General features: G+C 43.1%; 1 protein-coding gene across 1 annotated transcript in view; it reads left to right on the plus strand.

Moving 5' to 3' along the window:
- Window positions 1-2668: 2668 nt before the first annotated feature.
- Window positions 2669-25786, plus strand: part of Pgr (progesterone receptor) — a 58937-nt gene continuing 35819 nt past the window's right edge. Inside the window, 3 exon segments of the mRNA NM_022847.2 lie at window positions 2669-4827; window positions 6404-6555; window positions 23927-24043. Of these exon segments, the coding sequence (NP_074038.2) occupies window positions 3212-4827; window positions 6404-6555; window positions 23927-24043 (1885 nt within the window). The 5' untranslated portion in view covers window positions 2669-3211.

Below are 25786 nucleotides of genomic sequence, written 5' to 3' on the forward strand. Positions count from 1 at the left end.
TTTCCTTTTCCATCTAGCATCTTTGCCATACTAGCAGTGAAGCAGTCAACTGGCCCAGAGGGCAGCAAAGGAGCTCCCAGTACTCAAAGCTGAAGAACACTTGAGGAACAAAATGTATCCATAGTGGTCTACACTAAAGACAGAATACAGTGGTACCAGGGTGGAAGTGTGTTCTCTCATGCAGAATTACAGATAAACCTTTGTTACTTACTCTGTCTTGGAGCAGAGAATGTAACTTCCTGCTTCCACACATTCCCCGTCACATTGACTCTTACTGCTCTTAGTGACTTCCTACCAAAGGGTGGAACTAATACCCCGTGAAGGATCCTGGGAACCACCGCTACACACAGGTGCTGAAGCCCAACATCCTATCGTAATCCCTGTTCAGTGTGAACCCTTATGTTAGGCGGTGAAGCAGCACATGCCAAGTTTAACTTTATCTCCCAAACCCATGATCTATGACTACTTAGAGAATGTCACCCTACAAGAGCTCTCAGAGGTATCAAGGTCATGAAATACAAGGGATATCTGAGAGCCATGATAGCCCAGCGGATGCTGGGAAGCCATGATAACAATGAGACAATGTGTCCTGGGTGGAATGTGGAAAATAAATGAATATTGGAAGAAAACTGTATATATTCTGGGTATTAGTTAACAAGTACACACCAGTCTGAACTCACTAATAGCAACACGCAGGAAGCCATACAGAGAGAATATGGTTACTCTTTATTCACTGTAGATTTTTTAGAAAGCTAAAACTATTCTGAAAAGTGATGCCTGTTAATATAAAGTAAAAAACAAAAATTACCCTCATGTCTAAGATCCAGAGCATAGCTTACAGAACACCTAGTAAAGCAGACAGGAACTTTTAGAAGTCCTATTATACAGTGATAGAAGGCAGAGCATTGGTCACTGTGTGGTAGCAGTATTGCAAGGAAGGGAGGGGAAGGACAGTGTGCAGAGGGAATGAGTACACGTCTGGAGGCAAAGGTTCTATGTCTCACACTGTCTTCAGTCAGGGTTCCCCATATACATTATACATGCATATGCTCATATAGGGGGCTACCTGCTAGCCTCATTTCTTTGCCTTCTACACTTACTCTATGCACTGTTCAGAATACCCACTGCAATTCCCACACTCTTTTTCTTTTTCCATTTGGACATACCGTAAGGACATTTTTTACTGTAAAGACATACAATAACAGCTTTTTTGAATTCTCTTCTTCCTCCCTAATTCTCATACATCTAAAATTAGTCAGCGATAACTCATTGCTGGAAAAGTCCACACCCAAACCCAATGGTCCAATGTGACAGAGATTCCCTTCCCACATGTAGGACCTCCTGGTGATTCAGACACCCGGGTAGCTGGCCTCCAAGAGCCCCACCTGCTCTGAAGTTTCGGAGTGTTCTCCCAATCTTCTAGACCTGGCTGAGAATAACTGCAAGGCGTCAGCATGAAAAAGGACCTGGACACACTCAAAGACATTTCCCAAATGACCAACTCAGTTTTGAATAGGGCGTGCTTAAGACAGTGTCAAGATGTCCACTGATCTTGGATTGAGCGTGGACACTAGCTTATGACTATATATAAAATATATAGTCTCTCCCCTCTACAGTGTTCTCATGAATTTAAAGTGATTTATTTTTAAAGCTCAATGATAATTATTCTAAGAGTAGAGAAACATTGAGGGAGAAAATGCTGTTTGGCTTCCCCAGTGGAAATCTTAAGATGTGATGCAGGATATTTAATAAGGACTGAAGGGAACCTCGTGAAAACACAGAAATTTGCTCGTTAGGACAAACCAAAATGTGACACTTGATGTCCAGACTCCCCACACAGGCAGATGCATTACCAACCGTCTTCTATCCTTAACTGCTGAGTCACATTGGTGGCCCACTTGTCACAGGAATAGTTTGAATGTGTTAATGTTTAAAGGCAGGCTGGACAGGTAGCCAGTAAGAGTGCTTGGTTCCAAACTCAGGACGATTTATATCTCCAGAATCGGCATGGTTGAAGGAGGAAATCCACTGCCTGGTCTTGGGAGCGGTCTTGGCACACATGCAGTGGCCCACATGCATACATACACGCGCACTTGCTGCTCCTTCAGAGGACCCCAATTAGGGTCTCAGCACCTACATCAGACCCCTCACAACCACCTGTAACTTCACCTCTCAGGGCTCTCACCCTCTCTGCTGGCCTCTGAGCAACTATGTAACTATGTGACATACACTCAGAGACATATATACATAATAAAAATGAAAAAAATTGGTGATCATTTTATACCTTTTACACATAAAAATAATGTCACCCTATGTCATTGTCTGTGTTGAACTTTTACAAATTTCAAATTCTGAAGTCTTCACAAAAAATTTGCTTTTGATAGGGTATAGTTTTTCTCCCCTCGGGACTGGCATACTTCTTAATTGGCAGTATAAATTCTGATATGTTTAGAAGATTTTCTTCTCGAAGTCTGATGTTCCAGGTGGAATGCCAACTCCAGTTTTGGATCTCGCCAGTGATTGGCTAGGGAGGGGTTTGGGGCGGGCCTTCCTAGAGCGCGGAGGCTTACTAGAAAGCTGTGGAGCCAGTCTAGACTGTCACTATCAGGCACTGTAGTATTTACTGGTGTGAGGATTCTGCCTTTCTGCTAGCTTCACTTAGCTTAACAGACCAACCTGCAACCAGAACTCGCTGAGACTGTAGAAAACCCAGGGACTGTACTGACTGTCACAGCCTGAAAACGACTAAGAACGGGCTACTTCTTAGTCCCAGGGTTTTGGTGAGGACTGTGATGTAAACCTCCTAAGATGCCTAGCTTTCAACTAACGTAAGAAGTCCTGAGAGCGGGAGCCCTTTTTTGCAGCACCGGCTGCTCCAGCACCGGGTCTCCCATCCAAGGAGAAACAGGGCAAAAGTCTCTTGAAAACTTGCCCAATTCTGAGACCAGCTTGATCCAGCTACTTCTTCCTGCTCTCACCCCACGCCGCCGGGACAGCGCGACTACCACCCTTCCTCTGCATCTGGGTGGAGGGTAAGAACAGGAGCTGACCAAGACTGCCCCTCCCGACCAGGAGGTGGAGATCCCACGGGTCCGGCGACTCAACACCCACTTCCCCCTCCCTGTGCCCCTATATCACCGGCACCCCCTCCTCCTTCCCTTTTCCCTCCTCCCAGGAGACAGGGGAGGAGAAAAGGGGATCTCGGGTCGTCATGACTGAGCTGCAGGCAAAGGATCCGCGGACTCTCCACACATCTGGCGCCGCGCCCTCCCCCACCCACGTCGGGTCTCCCTTGCTTGCACGCTTGGACCCGGATCCCTTCCAGGGGAGTCAGCACTCGGACGCATCGTCTGTAGTCTCGCCAATACCGATCTCCCTGGACCGGCTGCTCTTCTCTCGGTCCTGCCAGGCTCAGGAGCTCCCAGACGAAAAGACACAAAATCAGCAGTCGCTGTCCGACGTGGAGGGAGCTTTCTCTGGAGTGGAAGCCGCTCGCGCCGAAGGAAGCAGAAATCCCAGAGCTCCGGAGAAGGACAGCAGACTCTTAGACAGTGTCTTAGACACCCTGTTGGCGCCCTCGGGGCCCGAGCAAAGCCAAACCAGCCCTCCAGCCTGCGAGGCCATCACTTCTTGGTGTCTCTTTGGGCCAGAGCTTCCAGAAGACCCCCGCAGTGTCCCCGCTACCAAGGGGTTGTTGTCCCCGCTCATGAGCCGGCCAGAGAGCAAGGCTGGCGACAGCTCCGGGACAGGAGCAGGGCAGAAGGTGCTGCCCAAAGGGCTGTCACCACCCCGGCAGCTGTTGCTCCCGACCTCGGGGAGTGCTCACTGGCCCGGGGCAGGGGTGAAGCCATCTCAGCAGCCTGCTACGGTGGAGGTGGAGGAGGACGGTGGTCTCGAGACCGAGGGCTCTGCGGGTCCGCTTCTGAAGAGCAAACCTCGAGCACTGGAAGGCATGTGTAGCGGAGGAGGAGTCACAGCCAACGCGCCCGCGGCGGCCCCAGGAGGCGTCACCTTGGTCCCCAAGGAAGATTCCCGGTTTTCTGCTCCCAGGGTCTCCTTGGAGCAAGACGCTCCAGTTGCCCCCGGGCGCTCCCCACTGGCCACCACAGTGGTGGATTTCATTCACGTGCCCATTCTGCCTCTGAACCACGCTCTCCTAGCCGCCCGCACCCGGCAGCTGCTGGAGGGAGACAGCTACGACGGCGGGGCTGCAGCGCAAGTCCCTTTTGCTCCACCTCGGGGCTCGCCCTCCGCGCCATCCCCGCCGGTGCCCTGCGGTGACTTCCCAGACTGCACCTACCCTCCAGAAGGCGACCCTAAAGAGGACGGGTTCCCAGTTTACGGCGAATTCCAGCCTCCCGGCTTGAAGATCAAGGAGGAGGAGGAGGGCACGGAGGCTGCTTCCCGCTCGCCGCGCCCCTACCTGTTGGCCGGAGCCAGCGCCGCCACCTTCCCAGACTTCCCGCTGCCGCCGGCGCCGCCGCGAGCGCCACCCTCCAGGCCCGGAGAGGCGGCGGTAGCCGGCGGCCCGGGCAGCGCCGCGGTGTCGCCAGTGTCCTCGTCGGGCTCCGCACTGGAGTGCATCCTGTACAAAGCGGAGGGCGCGCCGCCCACGCAGGGTTCGTTCGCCCCATTGCCCTGTAAACCCCCGGCCGCCAGCTCCTGCCTGCTTCCCCGGGACAGCCTGCCCGCCGCTCCGACCTCCTCCGCAGCACCGGCCATCTACCCGCCGCTCGGCCTCAATGGGCTCCCTCAGCTGGGTTACCAGGCCGCGGTGCTCAAGGACAGCCTGCCCCAAGTCTACCCGCCCTACCTCAACTACCTGAGGTGAGCACCTGCCATCAGCCCAGCCATGCTCCATTCCCCCATCTCGGTGTAGCAGGGTGGCCAGGGCAGTGGGGGAGGGAGAACTGGATTTTGGAGACCTGACACCCATTCTCCAGTGCCTCCCTTCTTCTTACATTTTTTCGGGGGAGGAGCGTAAAAGGAGGCGCAGAGATACCATTTTGTTGTGCACCATTTTCCCAAACATTGCCTGCAAACTTCCTGAACCAGGAGCACCCAGGTTCAAAACTTGAGGCGCCACTCAAGACCTTTTATTGTGGTGAGGATTTGTTAGGAGCTTCATAAATCTCTTGCAAGAAGGGCAATGCCCTCACGGGTGTGTGTGTGGTATGGTGTAGTGAGTGTGTGTTGTGTGTGTGTGTGTGTGTGTGTGTGTGTGTGTGTGTGTGTGTGTGTGTGTGTGTGTGTGTGTTGGGAGACTGAGGTGCAAAAGCCCAGGTTTTCTGGGAGAGGTGGGGCTTAAGTGTGACTTCAGAACTGATATCAGAAACACCTTAGGGATCTAGGCAGATCTCTGGCCCAATTTTCCTAGGAACATCAAGAGTGAGGAGGTAAGTGTTTAACACCAAGGGCAGGGCTGCCAGAGCATTGAATCCTCACACTGGTGCAGACGCCTTTACTTTCCTCATATGTGTTTTCAAGAACATTTACTCCCACATACTGAAGTAATGGACACGAAAGGGGGAAAACTGCCCAGGGTTTGGAGTCTCAGACACAGTAACTAGGCAAAGTAATGTCAGCGCGTTAACAAAGCCTTAACATCACATCTATATGTATATGTTGGAGCAGTCGACCGTTTCCAGGGCTGAGTTTTCAAGCCGGAACTGCTGCTAATTCCAGTTAAACTCCTGAAGCTCAGCCGTATTTGTTGTGACCCAGCATTCAGGAAGGAGGTCATATTTCATCTGCCAAAGGCGAAATCACTTCTGTATAAGGAGCTCTTTTTAAAGGAGCATTTCTAGCTTTTGTGAACATGAAAGGGTGCACCCACAGGCTCTCCTTTTATTAAGCTGATGAATGTTAATGATTTGTGAGTCCAAAGAATCCATTTTAGGGAGTTTATGATATCAAGCATCAAGTTTAGTCCACTGACATTCAAATACGTGTGTACACGTGGTATGTGTGTGTGTGTGTGTGTGTGTGTGTGTGTGTGTGTGTGTGTGTGTGTGTAGTTTTGTATGTGTGTTTATGGCCCTAGGAGCTGGGGATGCGGACCAGTTCCTAGAAACCTTGCTTACCTATCATACACTAAGCCCAGACTTCTATCCCCAGCAACTTATAAACTGGGAATGGTGGTGCTTCTGTTGCCAACACTTAGAAGCTGGAATTTCATGAGTTCAAGGCTAGGCTTTGATAAGGAACAAGTTTAAAGCCAACCCAATTACATGAGACCTTTAGCAAAAAACAAAAACATAAACAAAAAGCCCCATAAATAAATACTATGGTTCTATTTAAAAAACAAAACAAAACAAAAACTTTGTTCTCATCAATACCAGAAAGCTGTCTTTATCAGATAGCAGTGTACCTAAAACTAAACAGAATCTGTTTGCGTTTCAAGGCCAGATTCAGAAGCCAGCCAGAGCCCACAATATGGCTTTGATTCCTTACCTCAGAAGATCTGTTTAATCTGCGGGGATGAAGCATCTGGCTGTCACTATGGTGTGCTTACCTGTGGGAGCTGCAAGGTCTTCTTTAAGAGGGCGATGGAAGGTAGGAAGCTTCCTCCTCATTCTTCCTCCTCATCCCATTGTCATGGAGACCACCTAACACTTCATACCGTTTAGTTGTGCTTGTTTCTAAGAAATGGTGACATTTCTTTACACCTGAAATTATGATGCTATTTTAACCATATGCATTGCCTACAATATCGAAGAATGAATGTGGTTGGCTATTATAAATTTACACTGTGACTCATACTTTCAAACAGTACCCAAGTCATGACACTGGCCAGGGATTCTCTTCCTCTCAAGATACAGCTTCAACTCTAGTGAGGTGTTTATATGTATCTCCTGTATAAACAAAACACTGGGTTTTTAGTAATTAAAGGTACATATTTGTGCATATTTGTATATTTGTGCATACATTTATATACATGTGTTACATGTTCACAGTATATGTACAAATATATGGCATTTATATAATGTATAATACAGTTGCAAATTATCTACACGTTTGTCTTTTCCATAAATGCATTTTGATATAATATTGATATACTATTTCTAAACAAAAATTTAGTTGGTCTTTTTGTTTAGCATAGCTTCATGTATATGGGAGGATAGGAATTATTGCTTGGAATCAATGAACAATCTGAATTCCGCAGTAATACAATTTCCCTGGCACTATCTTGCTTTCAGTAAAACCTGCACATTTTTAAAGAACATCTTACTTACCCACTTAGCCACTGGTTTTGCAATAGTTTGCAGGGTACCTTTCAGACTTTACCTTCCGTAGAAACATTTTAAAATTCCTTCCACCTCAGTAAACTCCAGGAAACATGTTTGCCTTTGAAGATTAGAATGCATTTCCAGATTGTGTCATAGTTTGTTGCTGGAGACAAGTGTGTTTTCTAAGAAGCTGACATGGAGTGCGGAGGTGGACGTGGGCTGGGCATCAGCAGTAAGTTGTCCTCCTTCCCAGGATTCTGAGATCCAGCAGCCCCTACTCATAGGCAGCCCGAAAGGGGCTGGAGCATTCAGAGGCTTCCACGAAGGCTCTTCTAAAAATGTGTGCACTTTGTTCGCTTTTAGAGGCCTGTTTTGGTTTTGGTTTTATGTTCTGGCTAAGTCACAGATTATTTAAGTAAAACTGAATGCATTCAGCTTCAAGCACAGGGTTCACTGTGCCACCGTCCAAGAGCACATGTGAGAATGGGGGCAAGTGAGAGGACCTTAAGTTTCTGGGCTCATTAGTGGAGTGTTAACTTCTTTCGTGGGAGGATTCTTGTACCCTACAGGATCTCTAGAACATCATAAGCTTGTAATGGAGCAGGTCCCTTCTATCCTCCTTCCAGTTTATTGCTAAGCAAGTTTCAAATAGAGTAGATAGAGGCTTCTAGGAGTGTCCAGGAATGAGACATAAGCGGAGGACTTTAGTGGCTGGGAAGAAGCTGAAACAGAGCTGGGTTGTGCATTAGTTCATGGCAGACAGCTGTGCATAAGCCAGGAGGACCAGAGGTGGATGGCAGGCGTGTTCACTGAACCAATGATGTGACTGACAACCGTGGCATTACAAAGTGCTTCCCACCATCCAGTGCCCATGTCCTAGGCTCCACTGGACTCACCTCAGCCCCTCAAGAGAGACGAGTTTTTATTCACTCTTTATTCAGGAGGAAATCAAGCTGCCTTCCTGACAGTTAGGAAGTGGTAAAGTCAGGATTCAAACCCAGATGGTTCCAGCCCCTCAACCACAGCACTTCCTTTCTCATATAGGAAACACCGTCAAACCCGTTGGCCAAGTGGGGAAACATCTAGAATGCTAAATATGAATTAAGAGAGAATGTAAAGACCAGAAGTGTGTGGTATAAAGATATACATCACGTTTTCTTCACGTTTGGTGAAGTACCCCGAGAAAGGCTTACCCGGCTGACAAGCAAGTATGTTGAGTGTTCCTTTCCCAGGGTAAGAGTGGGAGACACAGTCAACTAGGACAGCTGGTTTTCATTGGTTTTCTGGTTTTACGTGGAAGAGAGAAGAGAGAGAGAGAAAAAATAACGTTCAGGAAATAGAGACTATAAATGAGAGAAATGCCTCCCCTTAAGTAAATGAATCCAGTTGGTTGAAAAGCCTATTGCACTCCTTTGCAAAGACATTGACAGAGTCAGCGTGAACCAGGACATGGTCAGGTATTACACAATGTCTCTCAAAGAGATGAAAAATATCACTCGCAAATTCTACTAATTCAGGCCTGGAACTTGGCCTTGTGGGGGACAGGGACATTTTTATTGGCTTATTTTAATATGCCCAATGACCAGAAATATATTGAATATTCAGTAAGTCAATATTTTGCTCTGTAAACTGGTCATCATAACTAATTATGCTGCATTCTCATTTGGATGGTTCACTGTGTGACAACATTAGTAGGATAGACATTGAATGCAGTATGATTAAACAAATATAACATAATAGAAATGCATTATTTACAAGGCAAGACTTTATAAAATGGATGTATTTGTAATTGCTTTGTAACATTATAACACTTTCATTTGGGTATTAATTATTCAGAAATTAATTCCCTGAAGGACCTTAGCTCATGTACTAACTTACTAACTATCTGTCATACCCAGGCCCTGGGTTAGGTACAAGTGAGAGACCATTAAACAGAATATATACCCCTGGCAGAAAAGGACATGCCACCAATAGATGGCCACAATTAATTACATATATGCTAAGTGATTGGGCCATGCAGTGCTGCACAGCCTGAAGCACTGACCCTTTGTCAGAAACAAGGAGGCTTAGGAAACTTTTATAGGAGAACTGTCATTGGTAGGCCGTGCTGAAACAGGACAGAAATGAAATTGCTTCTATGAACGGCATGCTTCTTTCAACTGGAGAGGATAATTAAGCATCTAAACAAGACTGCCTTAGAGTCAGACTTTCCCACGAGGCCATTTCATGAAGAGAAATGAGAGAAGGCTGTCCACCAACAGCTGCAGAAGCTGGATCTTCCCTGTCTCTAAACTCAGGAAGGCTTTATCATTTGCAGTCCACAAAAATAACTGATAGTCTTCTCCACTGTAATTTGTGTAATTAACATTTGGGCTCTGGAGGAGATAATTCACCAATCATCGTATTTGGTTTAATGTGCTCTCAGAAAGTTTAACCTGGGCAGTTTTCCCATTATCCTAAAAATAAATGTGCAGTAATTCATTGGACTTCATTTCAAAACTCTACAGCCAATTTCCTCTCAAGCTGGAGGTCTTTCTGTCTAACACTGAAAATAAATAAACACAGGCAGAGCTGTGACACACTGAAGTGAGGAAGAAGCAGAAAGGTGCGTTGTGTGATATCCGTGTGGCAGTTGTTAATGGCCCTTTGCCCTGTGTGTCATTAACACCACTGTTCTGAGGAAAGCAGAGTTTTCCAACCCCATACTGACAGTAGCAGCCGTGCTCCTGTCCTGTATTGATCAATCTTAAGTCCTCATGCTCAACACTTGGTCTCCTATCACTGATTCTTCAGTGACTACGTCAATGTTTTACAATATATGTATATAATGTTGGGAACTGTTAAAACATAAGCAGTATCATTTATTAGAATGTATGTGTCATTGAATCATTAGCCATAATGCTTTCTTTCCTATAATGATGTGAATTCACTTGCATTTTCATGTGTGTTTATGCATGTGTGTGCATGTGCACATTTGGCCATGTGTGCATACTTCTGTATGAATGTGTGTGTTCATATGTGTGCCTACATGGGAGTGGGGGGTTTCATGTGTGTATAAATACATATGTATGCACTTGTGTTTGTGTGTGTATTTTAGTCATATTCTATTGCTGTGAAAAGACACAGTGACCATAGCAACTCTGATAAGGGGAAACACTTAGTTTGGACTTCCTCATTGTTTCAGATGTTTAGTCCATTATCTTCATGGTGGGGAGCATGGCAGCACACAGGCAGACACGGCAGCTGAGAGTTCAATATCTGGATCTTAAGGCAGCAGGAAGGGAGAGACACTGGACCTGGCTTGAGCATTTCACTTGATCTTAGCCAAAAGGCCGAGAAGCGATGGCTTGAGCATTTCAAACCCTAAAGTCCTTGCTCCAACAAAACCACACCTACTCCAACAAAACCACACCCACTCCAACAAGGCCACGCCCCCTAATTCCTTCCAAGTACTGTATCCCTGGTGACTAAGCATTCAAAGACATGAGCCTCTGGGGGGCCATTCATATTCACGCTGCCACAATGTGTGTGCATGACTGCATTCATTCATATATGCATGGCATTTGTGTATACGTGCTTATATGTGCATGTTTGTGTGTACATGCATATGAATGCACATGCCTGTATATGTAGCTGTGTGTGTTCATACATGTGTATGGCTTGAGGCACAAGCATACTTTTGTATGTATGCTTGTGTGTACTGTATGTATGTATGCATGTGGGGGTCCATGTGTAAGAGGATTGGTGTAGTTCTAACTTTCTGTTCAAAGCTTTCTATAGTAATTCATGGAATTAAACAACTTCTCTCCAAGCATTGCTGGAGGTAGTATTTCTTGTGCTTGGTAAATGTCTGCTCCATTCTCTGGGATTTAAGTTCTTTGATGAAGCTCCTAACACACAAAGTCCTCCTGCTGCCACGTGATTTTATTTATTTTAAAAGTGTCTATTTATGCTACATGATTGTATTGGGGATACAGAGATAAATATGTAAGACCTGCCTTCAACCACTGAAAATGTAGGAAAAGGAAACTCAACTGTGCATCTAGTCTGCTGAATGTACACACACATGCCATGCATGTATGAATGAACACACACAAGCATACATACCCATGCACAAACACAAGCACATCCATATGTATGCATACACCCATGAACCTCCACTTTCATATAGACACACACATTCACACAAAAGCATGCATACACATGTGCATACACACAGCATTATGTGAAAAGAATATGTGAATGTTCTGGTTTGCCGTATCCTGGAGCTATAGGAGACAACACTACATTGCAGAAGTCCAGGATGGATGCAGGATCAAATATCTGATGTTACACAAGGGAATCTCTCATCTAACAGACTCTGACTGGCCTTGACTCTAATCTGGGCACTGGTCTAACATCTGTAACTCCTTTATGAATACAATAAAGTAGAGATACTATATTATATCTAAATTTTACCAAGAAATACACAAAGAATTACCACTATGCATTAAGTCTGACAGCAGTGTCTCTCCTCTGTCTTTTAACTCCTACCTCCCTGATGTCTTACCAGATTATTTTGCATTTGAATGAATATTAATTTACATTTTTTAGAAGTAACCATGGTTTTTCTCTGGAGACTGACTCCTTAACTCTGTCCTAATTCTTTCTGTGCTCAGAGTGTCTCTTCATTGTGCTTTTGATTTATGTTTCCACTCCAAAGTTTATTTAAACAAACTATTATAAGCAAACGCGCGCGCGCGCGCACACACACACACACACACACACACACACACACACACACACACGCCTCTTCTATGACAGGAAATCCTTAGGTCTCAGTTGAGTGATTATGGTATCAGAGCAAATCCTTGGCAGGAGGATTTTTTATGTGGGGACATCTTTGACATCTGAATAAAGATAGGTGAGCACCATTTGGTGAAGATTTAGCACCAGATTGCCCCACAGTCAGTAGGCCATCAACACTGACACCTGAAAACCATGCCTGAGACATATGACTGCCACTCTTTTTCAGCAAAATAGTGTCTCCAGTGATCTTCAGACAGACATTAAAGTGGACACATGAGTCACTGTCATCATTTAAAGCATTTGAAAGTCACCTATAAGAGTGGTAGTTTAGCCCTGTAATCTCAGTCTTAGGAGACTGACGCAGGAAAACCGTGTTTAAAGCCATCTTAGATATTTATATGTTTACATTTCAAATGTTAGCCCCTTTCCCCCCTCTTCCATACCCCTCCCCCTGCTTCTCTGAGGATGCTCCCATTCCTACCCACTCACTCCAACCTCAACACTCTGGCATTCCCCTATTTCGGGGGAAAAGGTGTTCACAGGACCAAGGGTTTTTTCTCCAATTGATGCTGGACAATGCCATTCTCTGCCACATATGTGGCTGGAGTCATGGGTCCCTCATCTGTACTCATTGATAGGTGGTTTAGTCCCTGGGAGCTCTGGTGGGGTTTGGTTGGTTGATATTGTTGTTCTTCCTATGATGTTGCAAACCCCTTCAGCTCCTTCAGTCATTTCTCTAACTCCTCCATTGGAGTCCCTTTGTTCAGTCCAATGGTTAGCTGCAACCATCCTCATTAGTATCAGAAGGGCTCTGGCAGAGCCTCTCAGGAGACACCCATATCTGGCTCCTGTCAGTAAGCACTTCTTGACATCAGCAATAGTGACTGGGTTTGGTCGTAAAAAATAAGAAATAAATTGTATTCAGTAATTAGTTACTCATACTTTAGGCACTGTTTAAATTAAACTTTGAGAAGTTTGGATTATGTGGCATTTTTCATTAACGCAACCAATGTATACTATTAAAAAAAAAGCCTTCTTAATCTACAGGAGAAGGCCCTATTTTCTAAAAGAAGTAAGTCATATATTTTGAACTTGTTCTACAGCTACCTAAGAACTTATGGAAGGGAAGATGAATGCAATTTCACTGTTGCTGGATATTCATGCATTTAAATATAGATGCATGCTCCATTTAATTTCTCTTTGGGAAGTTTGTCCCTTTTCAGTGATCACCAATCCCAAGCTGTTCTCAAATGTTTGCAGACAGTATAAAAGAAAGGATAGACTGGTTATTACTAATCTGTAAAGGAAGGAACTCTGTTGATGTCTCTCGGTGCACTAACGTGTGTGGTTAGCCATCACACCGAGACTTTGAGGCAGGTTCTCTTTCCCTAGTGTACAGATGGCATTAAGAAACAGTGGAGCTGATTCCTTCCATGAGTCCTAGGATTGTACATCCGCTAAATACTGCCTCTGTAGCAGATGACAGGGTCCTTGGCTCTAAGGACTGTGGGGAAGTGGCCGGTTAACACTCAGCACAGCAGTGTGGTGGAATGGAGACTTGGAGACCTGCAGTCAGTAGAAGTGGAGGAGAGTAGAAATGGCCATTACTGTCTTTCTATGGTAGAAACCTTGCTATATATTTTCGATTTGTGTCTTCTATCCTTCACAACATCCTTCAACAGAATTTACCATTCCCACTTCAGAGGTAAGTAGGCCAGGGCTCAGATGTCATCAAGTTCCCCAAATAAGAAAGAAAACAGGAAGAGACCACACATTTCATCTAACAGAAATTTATGTCTTTATTGAAGCAGAACTTAGGAGCCATTAAAACTACATCGCAATGCATCTTATGCTATTCTTAATCCAGTCCTCAATGGCAATAGCTAGTTTCTACCTCAAAAAGGCAGAGGAGAGTGGAGTAGAGAAAAACAAGAGAACCCCAGAGAGTCAGTTTACCAATCTTCCCAGGTGAGCTGGCAAACCAGAAACTAAGCAGAAGCTTCCTACTGTCCAGGGGTCAAGATCATTGTCCACTGATGTTTGGACATGGCCCATGATGGCAGCTTAGATCAGATGTGTTTGGGTTTCTGCTCAGTGGGTCCCAGTTTTTCCAACTGGAGGTTGCCTGCTTCTATAAAGAAGTATATGAAGATGACTGATGAATTAATGAAGTTGATATGTCCAGACAAGACACAGTTCCCCCCAGTGAACTAGACTGGTGGGGGGAGGGCGGCAATGGGGGGAGGGTTGGGAGGGGAACACCCATAAGGAAGGGGAGGGGGGAGGGGGATGTTTGCCCGGATACCGGGAAAGGGAATAACACTCGAAATGTATATAAGAAATACTCAAGTTAATAAAAAAAAAAAGACACAGTTCCAACACTAGTTGCTTCTTATACTGCAAAGAATATCTTATTAATGGGGCTGCAAAAGGGATGTGAGGTGCTGGAAAGATGTACGAAGATTTCAAATTTAGGTTTTGAGTTACAAGACAGGGAATAACATGACTAGAATGACAATACTATGAATAACATTCTCCTTCAGAGAACTGAACCAGTGCAGCGGGCATCTTGGGCCTTGCAGGAGCCATTGTGATTAATTTTAAACAGAAGGCACATAAGAACCATTAGAATGTTTATGAGAGTATGATGCTAAACACTTTATCACCACACACAGATATGGTGCCTAAAAATAGTTTTTATATTTTAAAGCCAAGCATTTTTTCATAGAAGGTTACATCTCTAAAATGCTGACATTGTCCATGGTGACGCCCTTCCCAGTAGACTGTGTTGCCTGGCAGATACTGAGTTTACAGCCCATATAATATTGCTTTGAGATAAAAATTACATTTTTGATAGAAAAATGTAACTCCCTGTTAGGAGCCATCTTTGTTGTATAGAGAAGGTTTTAAAAAGCAAAAGTGCCTGGGTATGATTACCCAAGATAGAGGCACTCCACGATGTCAAGTGTCCCAGAGCTACATGCTTAAACACTTATAAACAGATATTCTAGATGGTTAATCTGCTTGAGAGTTTCAACATTTGGGTAATGAGCAGATTTAACCAGAGCGTCATTTAATAAATACTTCCTAAATGCCAGGAACTCTCCTAAGCAAACAGTGCAAAAATGGCGGAGCTGAGATAGTAGCGGGAGCCTTCTCTCCTAACCATGATGTTATGTCTTGTTCATCTACTAGTGTCTAGTGCTCCTTAGCACTTAGGATAAAAGCTCATCGACATCAATGAAGGTTCACATTACATACCTGAATGTTTTAGAAGAAAAATTCATTTTGGGGTAAGGAGATATTAAAAATTAATATCTTAACTTAGGATCCTTCACTGTAAGCAGACCATTATGTCTTCACATTGTCTGGGAGGTCCCCTCCCCTTCCCGTCCCTACCCCTTCCTCTCCCCTCTCTTCTCTTTCCTTTCCACCTCCTCTCCTCTTCCCCTTCCCTCCCTTTCCCCTCCTTTCCCCTTCCCCACCCCTCCTGTTCTTCTCTTTCCTCTCCTTCCCTTTCTCCCCACCCCTCCCCCTTCCTTTCATCTCCTCTCCTTCCCTACCTTTCCCCACTCCACCATTCCCCTCCCCAATGCTTCCCCTCCCCTTCCTTTCTCCCCTTCCATTTCTTTTCCCACAGAGGCTAACTGCTAAATAGAATGAAAAATGCTGGGATGTGTCCTAAGTAGGTTTCTGTGACTGATCTGTCCCTACATTCCGCATATGTCTACAAAAGTCTCATCTGTTCTAACCTCCTGACTGACCACATTGCTGTGATCCTCAATGATTACACTTAGGGTTTATTGTAACAGCTGGAGATGGTCTTGTCTCTACCCCTACTTCCCGGTTCTGTTCCCATCTTAGATGCTAAAGTCATGCTTTTTAAACAGAAGTCAGAATACACCATTCCTCTCTTCAACCCTGTCCCATTCCCATGCACTCTGCTTCTGCTGAGTGCTCTCAGCCCTGATGGTGACCTCCAGTCTGTCCGATGATCTCTTTTGCACATTCTGCCGCTGTGACCTGGTAGGCTCACAGGTAGCCATGGACTGACCCTGTGTGAGTCTCACTTTCTTGTCAGTCAGTTCACTCTCTCTTCTCTAGTTTCTCTTTCACTCATTCAAGATACCAGCTCGGATGCATGAACTGAAGTGTGTCAAGTTTTGATGACCACCAATTTCTTGTTCCATGTTCTCCTCTGTGGCATGCTAACAGATTATATATTTTAACGCTATTTCCAGAGAATAGCATACTAGCCTTAAAAAAGCATACTTAATATGCATTTACTGGGAGAAACAGAAGGAAGCCACAAAAAATAAACTTCAGATTACTATAAATGAGAACAGCATCTGAGAAACAAGAATTAATGTCAGAAACAAAAAAACTGGATAAGGTTAAGAGACTTAGATGAGAGAAACTTAACAGTAAAGTCCAAACTTCAGTAATGAAATTTAAATCTATACTGGAAGACAGAAAGATCAGAAGGTGCCTCCAACTATGTAGACCCCATATTAAAGATATTTCTTCAGAATGGTGAGAAAATAGCCAACTGATGGAAATTATGTGATAAATTATGGCTTACACTGCATTTCAGCCCTTATGAGAGCCTCTTTTTAGCTCCTTTCATCAGTACCTAAGCCATGTATAACATTCGTCTTCATCTCTAATTGCATATACAAAATAGACTGAACAGGTCATTTCTCTAGGGGGTAGATACCATTTGAACTGAATTAGAGTTTAGGCTGTAATGAATTTGCCGTGTTGGCTTTGTAGTTAGATAACAAACCTGGTGAACAAAAAAAGGTGGATATTTAACTCAATAAAAAATCAGTCTCTGAAGGATGTAATGAAACCAGACTCCAGAAAAAGCATTCAATGGGAGTAAAGATAAACTTCTGGGATATTTTCTTATAAAGTTATACAGGCAAATAGTAGGTAGTCAATAAGTCTTTGCTTATTGAACCATCAGAATTACTACCTAGTGAGCATTTAGACTGCACCTGCTGAAGTGTGGAAGGTTTTATTTACTTTGCTGTACTGAAATGGTATTTTATTGATATGGAAATGAAAGCCCCGGGATATTAAATGTGTTGTTCAAGGCTATGGACCTAAAAGGTGGGAACGTGGATAGTGAAAGTAAGTTCAATAGTTGTATAAAAATTGTTTTTAGTAGGCCAAAGAGATGTAGAGCATCCTAGAAACGTTAAAATTACTGAGACCTTCAAAGATCGTGTGTATATAAAGATTATACATACCAACCATATTAGAAACTAAAGCTGATGTTACAGGAATTAGAAAGATTTCTCAGTGGTTGTGAGCACCTGCTAGGGCAGGAGTTTAGATCCAGTGCTTGGCACCTCAAATTGCTGGTGTGTGCACGTGTGTGTGCACACGTGTGTGTGTGTGTGTGTGTGTGTGTGTGTGTGTGTATTACTGCATGCCAGCTGTGTGAGGGTGCCCATGGAAGTCAGAAGAGGGCACTCACTTCCCTGAAGCCACACTCACAGGTGGTGTGAGCTAACCAAGTTGATGCTGGGCGCCCACCTTCAGTCCTCTGGAAGAGCAGGGCACACTCTCAACCACTGAGCCAGCTTTCCAGCACCCAGATTTTGTATATTTTGAGACTTTGATTTCCTCATTTAAACCATAACAATCTATCAGATATTATTTTTTTCTGAACAAAGAATCCAATGCGCAGTAAAATTCTGATTACAAGTGTCTGATTGTTAGCATGACTGCTTAATTTGTGTTTCACGAATCTCTGACAGGGTACATGCAGAACAAATCCTACTTGTTTCATTTCAAAGTGAAATTAAAATATGCTTAAAAGCTGAAAGGATGGCACTGTTTTACAAGTTTGTAAGTCACTTTAGTATTAGTCTTCATAGAAGACAGATGGCGTCTCCTGTCTGCAAGGACATCCAATATGCTGTTTTGGTTGAAGTAAATGAAGAAGTGACCCCACAAAGACACACAGTTGTAAAATGCATGGGTGTTTTGATGGTCATTTTAGGTATCACAAGGGGTAGTTATTTCTTTGGAGACAGCAAAAGGATGCATTTCTACTTTTATTATCCTTTCTGATTTTATCTCCTACAAATCACTCTCCTGTTTCTTTCTTCAAAATGGAAATTTGCTATTTTTAAAATACAATTTATAATGGAAGCCTTGAGCTGGGCAGTTATTTAAATTAAATTATCAACTTCCAAAGTGAGTAATTTGTATCCTAAAATCTTCTAGAACTTTCCAGTGAGTTTTGTGTCTTTCTCTCATTTGTTCCTTTTTACATAATCATGGTATTTATACATTCAATGTGCTTTAATCTCTTGAATTTATTTAAATTATGTTTAGCTATTGTCTTGGGTCATTTTTCTGTTGCTAACAACATAATACCACAAGCCGGATGAGTTACAAGAAAAGTGATCTGTTTTGAGATCATGGTTCTGATCCAAGTTGAGGGGACACACCTAGTACTCTCTTGGTTTCTGAGTTCTGAGGCAGAGAATGATGCATGTTGATACAAAGAGACAAATTGAGACCCAGAAAACTGGATGTAATAGCCAACCCTCTCGTGAAGTAATGCATGAAATCACTATTCTCTCGGGCCTTGAATGGCATGCGCAGATTAGCTGTAATCGCCCATCCCATCTGCTCTCACCTTTTTATGCCTCTCTATGGTATTAAATGCTTCCATAGCATGATCTCTGGAGGACACAAATGGTCTATAAGCTTCATGGCTTTGACACAGCCTTCCACAAAACCAAATTCTTTGCCACGAAAGAGCATCCTATCTGCTTGCCCATTATTTAATCAACAAATTCTCCAAAGACTGCAGGGTATTTTGGATGAAAAGGCTACACGTCAATAATCTGATTAGTAGTCTGATTCCTAGTCCAGTCAACAGTAGACAGAAGTAGAAAATATCTGTTGAAAAGTGATGGGGCCAAGAATTTATACCATTATTTCACAAAACAGTTCTGCAGATATTTGGAGACCACATAATTCTTCATTGTTAGGGATGTTCTGTCCATTGTAGGATGCTTGGCAGAGTATCAGGACTCTCTTCCATAGGTACCTACTTAAGTGTATCAATCAAATTTTTCTTCATCCATAGTGGAATACCTAACAGAGGGTTGAGGAAAATTGACTCTAGCTGCTCCTGTTTCTGTTAAGAGTGTATAAAGCCTTTAAATTCTACAAAATATCCTTTAGTTAGAAATAATTGATAAATATTTACATTTCTAGTCGCATTGAAGTAAACTGCATTGTCCTGATTTTGTACAGTTGTGACCAGATAACTGACAGAGTGACTTAAAGAGAGAATGGCTTGCTTTGGCTCACAGTTTTGGAGGGCTCAGTATATGGAAATTGGGCCCAAGTTGGGCCCCAAATCATGGAAGGATTGTAGAGGATTAAGCCATTCACCTTGAAGAAACATGGAAAGAGCCAAGAAAAGTTCTACATAGCCTTTCCTGCCTCCCACTACATACAGCTGCACCGCTCTATAACCAAGACTTCATTTTGTCATGATTTTAGTCCTAGACAATTCTCTTTCTCATCTGAAGTTTGACTTCATTGCGCTTGCTGTGTCCTGTCTTCTACTCCTGTTTTCATGGACACAGTAGCTTTGTGAAAGTCTACTCTTTAAGCAGAGGTCAACTTTTAGTGTTCTTCTTTGAGCCTGCTTACATTACCTGTGTTTTTGTTTCTGTTAGAAATTGTATTCATCATATATATATTATATATATGTATATATGAAATATATAATATATTATATATATAATCATGCTTTTTCTTCCTTCCTCAGCTCTTTTCAGTTCTTCCTCATCTTTCTACCTACCCAACTTTATGTTCTCTTTTTCTTCACCTCTACTGCTTTCTTCACACACACACACACACACACACACACACACACACACACACACACACACACACACAGGACCTAATTCAGTTGCTAAATTTCTGTGACTTAGACGGTCTTGTTTTCTTGGTGTCTTCCTTTCCCTCTGGGTCCTACACTCTTTCTGTCTCTTCCCTGTGTTTCCCTGAGCTCTGAGGGGAGTGATTTGATGGGGACTCACCAGTTAAGTCTGTGTCCCAAGGCCTCTCACTCTCTGTGTAATGTCTGGCTTTGGGTCTCTGTATTTTTCCCATCTGCTGCAGGAAGAGGCTTTTCTGGTGAGAGTTGAGCAAGGCCTTGATCTATGAGTACAGAGAAATAACATTAGGGGACATTTTATCTCTACATTTTTTCCCTTTTTTGACCAGTATTATTTGGCTTTTCCATTATCCTTGGACTGTCTAGTTTTAGGTTCTTGATCACCCAACAGTGCTACATATGGGCTCCATCTGATAGAGTGGGCTTTAAATCAAATCAGTATTGGGTTGGTTACTTCACAAGTTTGTGCCACCATTGCCCAGCATATTTGACAGGCAGTATACCCTTGTTGTAAAGGGCTTGTGCTTGCCTTGGTGTCTGTGTTATTCATTTGATAACATGCAGATTACTTTCCTGTACCAAAGAGGCATGGGGTGAAGGTTCTATGGAGATACCAGCTCACCATCATGTTCAATATAGGTATTGTCTTCAGCAATGGGTCCTTGCTATCAGTTTGTGGAGAGCGACCCAATAGTACTGGCAACAGACTGTGCTGTTTGGGGATTCCCATTAGCCCTTTGGTCAACAACGTCATTAGCTGTAACCTAATCCGAGTACTGGAGCTTGGCTGGAGATTCCTTCTCCCCCATTATTTGGAGATTTCATTTAGGTCAACTTCACGGATGTATATATTTTAAGAAGTTTCTACTTCATTCGGTTTCCACTCTACCCTTCAAATGCCCCTTAATTTTAACAGTCTCTTCCCATAGTGCCTCCCACATCCCCCATGCCCTCCCACTCTTCATTTGTGTTAATTGAGTGGGTCTTTGATTCTAGTGCCTTCTTTTGGGATAATTTCCACCTGTTGGTTTGTCTTGTCTAAATGTAATATGATAGTTTTTATTTTATCTTACTATATTTTATTTTGTTATTTTTTAAAAAATAATGGATGAATGACTGAAAACCTAGCTACAAAAGTAAAAGTTGACAACTGAATTGTCATTTATCCATGCTGGGAAAAATCAGCACTGGTTATATCAATCATCCCAAGACAACCCTTCTGTTCAGGAGTAGTTGACAAACATATACGGACACCACATGTGTCGGTGTGGTTTTCTTTTGTTATAGTTTGGTGGTTTTTTTCCTTCTTGTGTGTGGTTTTCTTTTGTTGTCTTCATTTGGAGGTTTGTCGTTGTATGTGGTTTTGAGAAAGAACTTAAATCTGAGTGTGCTGGGAGGAGCAGAGGATTTGGAGGGACTTGGGGGGAATGGAAAAATATGATCAAAATGTATTTAAATTTAAAAGTTATTTTAAACAATAAAAATATAACTTAAAAATTACCATGGTAAAAACAAAAGAATGTTTTAGACAGCAGCTATGTTTTATAGTGATAGAATGATTTTAAAAATGTGGAAGTAAATACATAATGAATTATGAAAAGTAAGAGCCCAAAAGATATCTGAGAAAATCAAAGTTGTTATCTCGTTTCCATGTGCATACACCCACCCACCCATCAATGAATGCATATACACAGAAGCACCCACACACATGCACACAAACATAGACACACATGCACACACACAGAAACATAGACATGCACACACATATGCACACACATGCATACACACATACAGACATGCACACACATATGCACACACATGCATACACATATACAGACATGCACACACATATGCATGCAAACATACAGACACACATATGCACACAAACATGCACACATACACATATGCACACACACACAAATACACATCATGCGAGAGAGAGAGAGAATTGCTGTATTATACATTTAATTCATGGTGTAGTACTATAAAAGGCAATGGATTATATATATAAATGGTATATAATAAAATGCTTGGACAGGATAACAATGACTATCTTAATTTACTATGCATAACAATACATAAAATTGTATAGGTCATATAGCTGTGTATGACTATATTTGAATGTCCAAAAGTGAACAACAAGCATTAAGATGCATATATTTATCCAACAAATGTTTATCAAAATTTTAACAAATGTGTTAAAGCATTAAAATTCAGCTTCCACTAGGAAAAACAGGCATGCAGATTGTACGAAACAAGCATTTGGTCCACAGAAAAGCACCGAAGGTTTTATGGGATCATCCAGGTTAGACTAGACAGGAAAGGGTAAGCAAATCCCTGAAGGATGAATCAGAGGAGGGGAGGGAATCAAAGAACATGGGAGTCACTGGTGAGACTGCTGTACTTAGCATGTTAGACTCTGAAGAACATGAAAGGGTATAAACATTTAAAAGGAGAGGGAGTGCTGAGGTAGCACATTTGAAACAGTGCATACAGCCATGTATGATGGTGTGAGCCTTTTATCACAGTGTTCAAGGGGCAGAGGCACATGGCTCCCAGGAACTTACTAAGGAGTCAACATAGTCTAATTTGCAAGCCTCAGCTCTCAGTGAGAGATCTTTTGTAAAGACACTAAAGGTTGACTTCTTGCCTTCAACTGTACACCCCCCCAATATACACACACATGCTTACATACATACATACATACACACACACACACACACACACACACACACACACACAAATACAAAGGAAAAGCATAGTATAATGTAATAGTTGCTATTTCTTTCCTTCTTTTCCCATTCTGAAATAGACAACCAATTTCCCCAGGAGGATGAAATATCATCATGTTGTGTCATTCATTGCTGTAAATATTCATTGGGAGCTAGACAGCATCTCCTATTGGGATTGTCATTTTGACATGCATGTGGTTATCTCCTGTTGGAGAATATGTGGATAGATAGCTAAGTAGTTTAATAGGTTGCCTTGTTATAGACTTGCAGACTGACCATGTCATATTGGACCAAGGAAAAGTTATGATGTACAACCAACAAGCAGATAGGCCATAGTGTGCTCCGTCTTAAAACTGGAGCATAAGCTGGGAAGATTATTCTTAGAAAAGTGGAGGCTACATATATTTTACTGGATTATCATCCCAAGGTATAAAACTGTATAGATTTCCATAGTAACACTGGAACAAAGCCAGTCCATTTGTTCTTGACAATTTAAACCTAAACATACACCCATGTACCTGAAGGAATGGTACCCAAATGAAGCCCCTTACATTCTCAAGGGATGGATGCTCTGGCCAGCATTGAGCTTCAGAGACAGTGCCTGGGCTCCATGCTACCTTCATAGGTGACTCTTGCATGCATGCCATGTTCTTTTAGGCAGACTACATGGAGACTAACCCGTAACTGTACATTGGGTGATGGTGTGTCTGCTTCCCAGTCCTGATGGCCCAGCATTTAGTTTCAAAGATGGTTATCATTAGAGTGAACTGAGCTTCCTGGTCCTGTGGATCCATTAGTACCATTTGTGTATCCATTCTAGTCTTCAGTAGGCGCCCATTGGAGTGACACATGGCAGGAGATGTGGGTTATATCAACCCATTTAGACTGCAACTTCATATCAGAGTGCTCAACTGTCAGAATGCCCCTTGCCACTTAAATTTACATGCTGAAATGCCCAGCCTTTTGTCTGCCATGACATAAAAATTTCATTCAGTTTAATAGTCACAGTTTCCTTATTTACATGTAAACAGTTGTTTAAATGTTTTTAGCACTCACTTTTATCTCATTTAGGCCCTCAACTCAAAGGTGAGGTACAAAGTGGCTCTGTCTCACTTTTAGCATGCAGTGGTGGCTAGCAAGAGGTGGGCTGCAGGGGCCATGAGCCTGATGCTCTGTGTAGACCTATTGACTTTTAGTCTTTAGAACCTACGAATAACTTGCACTTTTCTCATTTTTAGGGCAGCATAACTATTTATGTGCCGGAAGAAATGATTGCATTGTTGATAAAATCCGCAGAAAAAACTGTCCAGCATGTCGTCTGAGAAAGTGCTGTCAGGCTGGCATGGTCCTTGGAGGTAATGTTGATGTCTTCATTGATACTTTAGTGTGTCTTGCACTTCTATTATAACACTGAGTCAGAAGGATCCCAATTTTTTTCACTAATTAAGTTATTTATTCACTTTACATCTTAATCACAGTGCCTCTCCCAGACTCACCCTAACAAATCCCTCCCCCATTACCCTTTTCCTTCTCCTCAGAGAAGGGGAAGTTCCCCTTGGGTACCATCCTGCCCTGGGACATCCAGTCTCAGCAGGACTAAGGACATCCTCACCCATTCAGGTCCAATCAGATAGTCCACTTAGGGGGAGGGGATTCAAAGGCAGGAATAGCGTCAGAGACAGCACCCACTCTGTTTCAATTCTTAGAGGATGCATATGAAGACCAATCTGCACATCTGCTACATATAAGTAGGGGGCTTAGGTCCAGCCAGTGCATGCTCTTTGGTTAGCTGTTCAGGCTTTGTGAGCCAATATGGGCTTAGGTTAGTTGACTCTGTAGGTATTCTTGTGGTGTCATTGACCCCTCTGGCTCCCAAATCCTATCCCATACTCTTCAGTAAGACTCCCAAGCTCTGCCTGATGTTTTGGCGATGGTATATGGGTTTATTTCTGAGAAGCAGCTCTGCATCTGTTTCCATCAGTTTCTAAATGAAACCTCTCAGGAGATGGTTATGCTAGGCTCCTGTCTGCAAGCATAGCAGAACATCAATAAGTGCCAGGGGTTGGCTCTTTGCCATGGGATGGGTATCAAGTTGGGCAGTCATTGGTTGACCTTTCCTCAATCTCTGCTCCATCTTTATCCCTGAGTAGCTTATAGGCAGGACAAATTTTGGGTTGAAGGTTTTGTGGGTGGGTTGATGCCCCCTCCCCTCCATTGGAAGTCCCATCTGTTACAGGATGTGGGCACCTCAGTCTTCATATTCCCCCACTGGTAGGAATCTTCCCCATTCCGAGTCTCCTGCTAGTCCTAGAGATGTCCCCCAACAATTTTTTTCTTACACCCTGCCCCTTAACCAAACTTGATCCCCATCCTGGTTCTCCTCTTCACCCCCCTCCCATCCAAATCCCTCCCTTCAGCCACCTCTGATGTCTTTTTTATTTCCTCTTCTGAGTGAGATTCACACATCCTCCCTTGAGCCTTCTTTCCTACTCAGTTTCTTTGGACCTGTGGGTTGGCATGGTTAACCTATACTTTATGGTTAATGTCTACTTAGATGTAAGTACATGCCATTTGTGTCTTTCTGGGTCTATGTTACCTCACTCACGATGGTATTTTCTAGCTCCATCCATTTACTTGAAAATGTCATGTCATCCTTGCCTTTAATAGCTGAGTAGTATTCCATTATGTAAATATACCGTATTTTCTTTATCCATTCATTAGTGGAGGGACATATAGGTTGTTTTACTACACATCCTTGCTATTATGAAGAAAGCTGCTATGAACGTAGTTGAGCAAGTGTCCTTGTGGTATATAGCATACCATATGTGTTCTTTTTTGACTGGGTTACCTTACTCAAGATGATATTTTCTAGTTCCCTCCATTTGCCTGTGAACTTCATGAAGTCTTTGTTTTCCCAATTTTTTTATTCATCTTTATTCTTACTTTTTCTTGTTTGTTGTTGGTGACAATTCATACTCCCATTTGAAGCAACCAACAGTACAATCTTGCTAATTCTGCGGATTTCCAGCATGCTAAGTTCTATTGTGTATCAGTAGACTTTATGATAGTGTGTGGCCTTATCTTTAGGTAGGATGGGT

The sequence above is a fragment of the Rattus norvegicus genome, chromosome 8, assembly GCF_021556685.1.
Source record: "Rattus norvegicus strain SHRSP/BbbUtx chromosome 8, alternate assembly SHRSP_T2T, whole genome shotgun sequence".
NCBI classification, from domain to species: domain Eukaryota; kingdom Metazoa; phylum Chordata; class Mammalia; order Rodentia; family Muridae; genus Rattus; species Rattus norvegicus.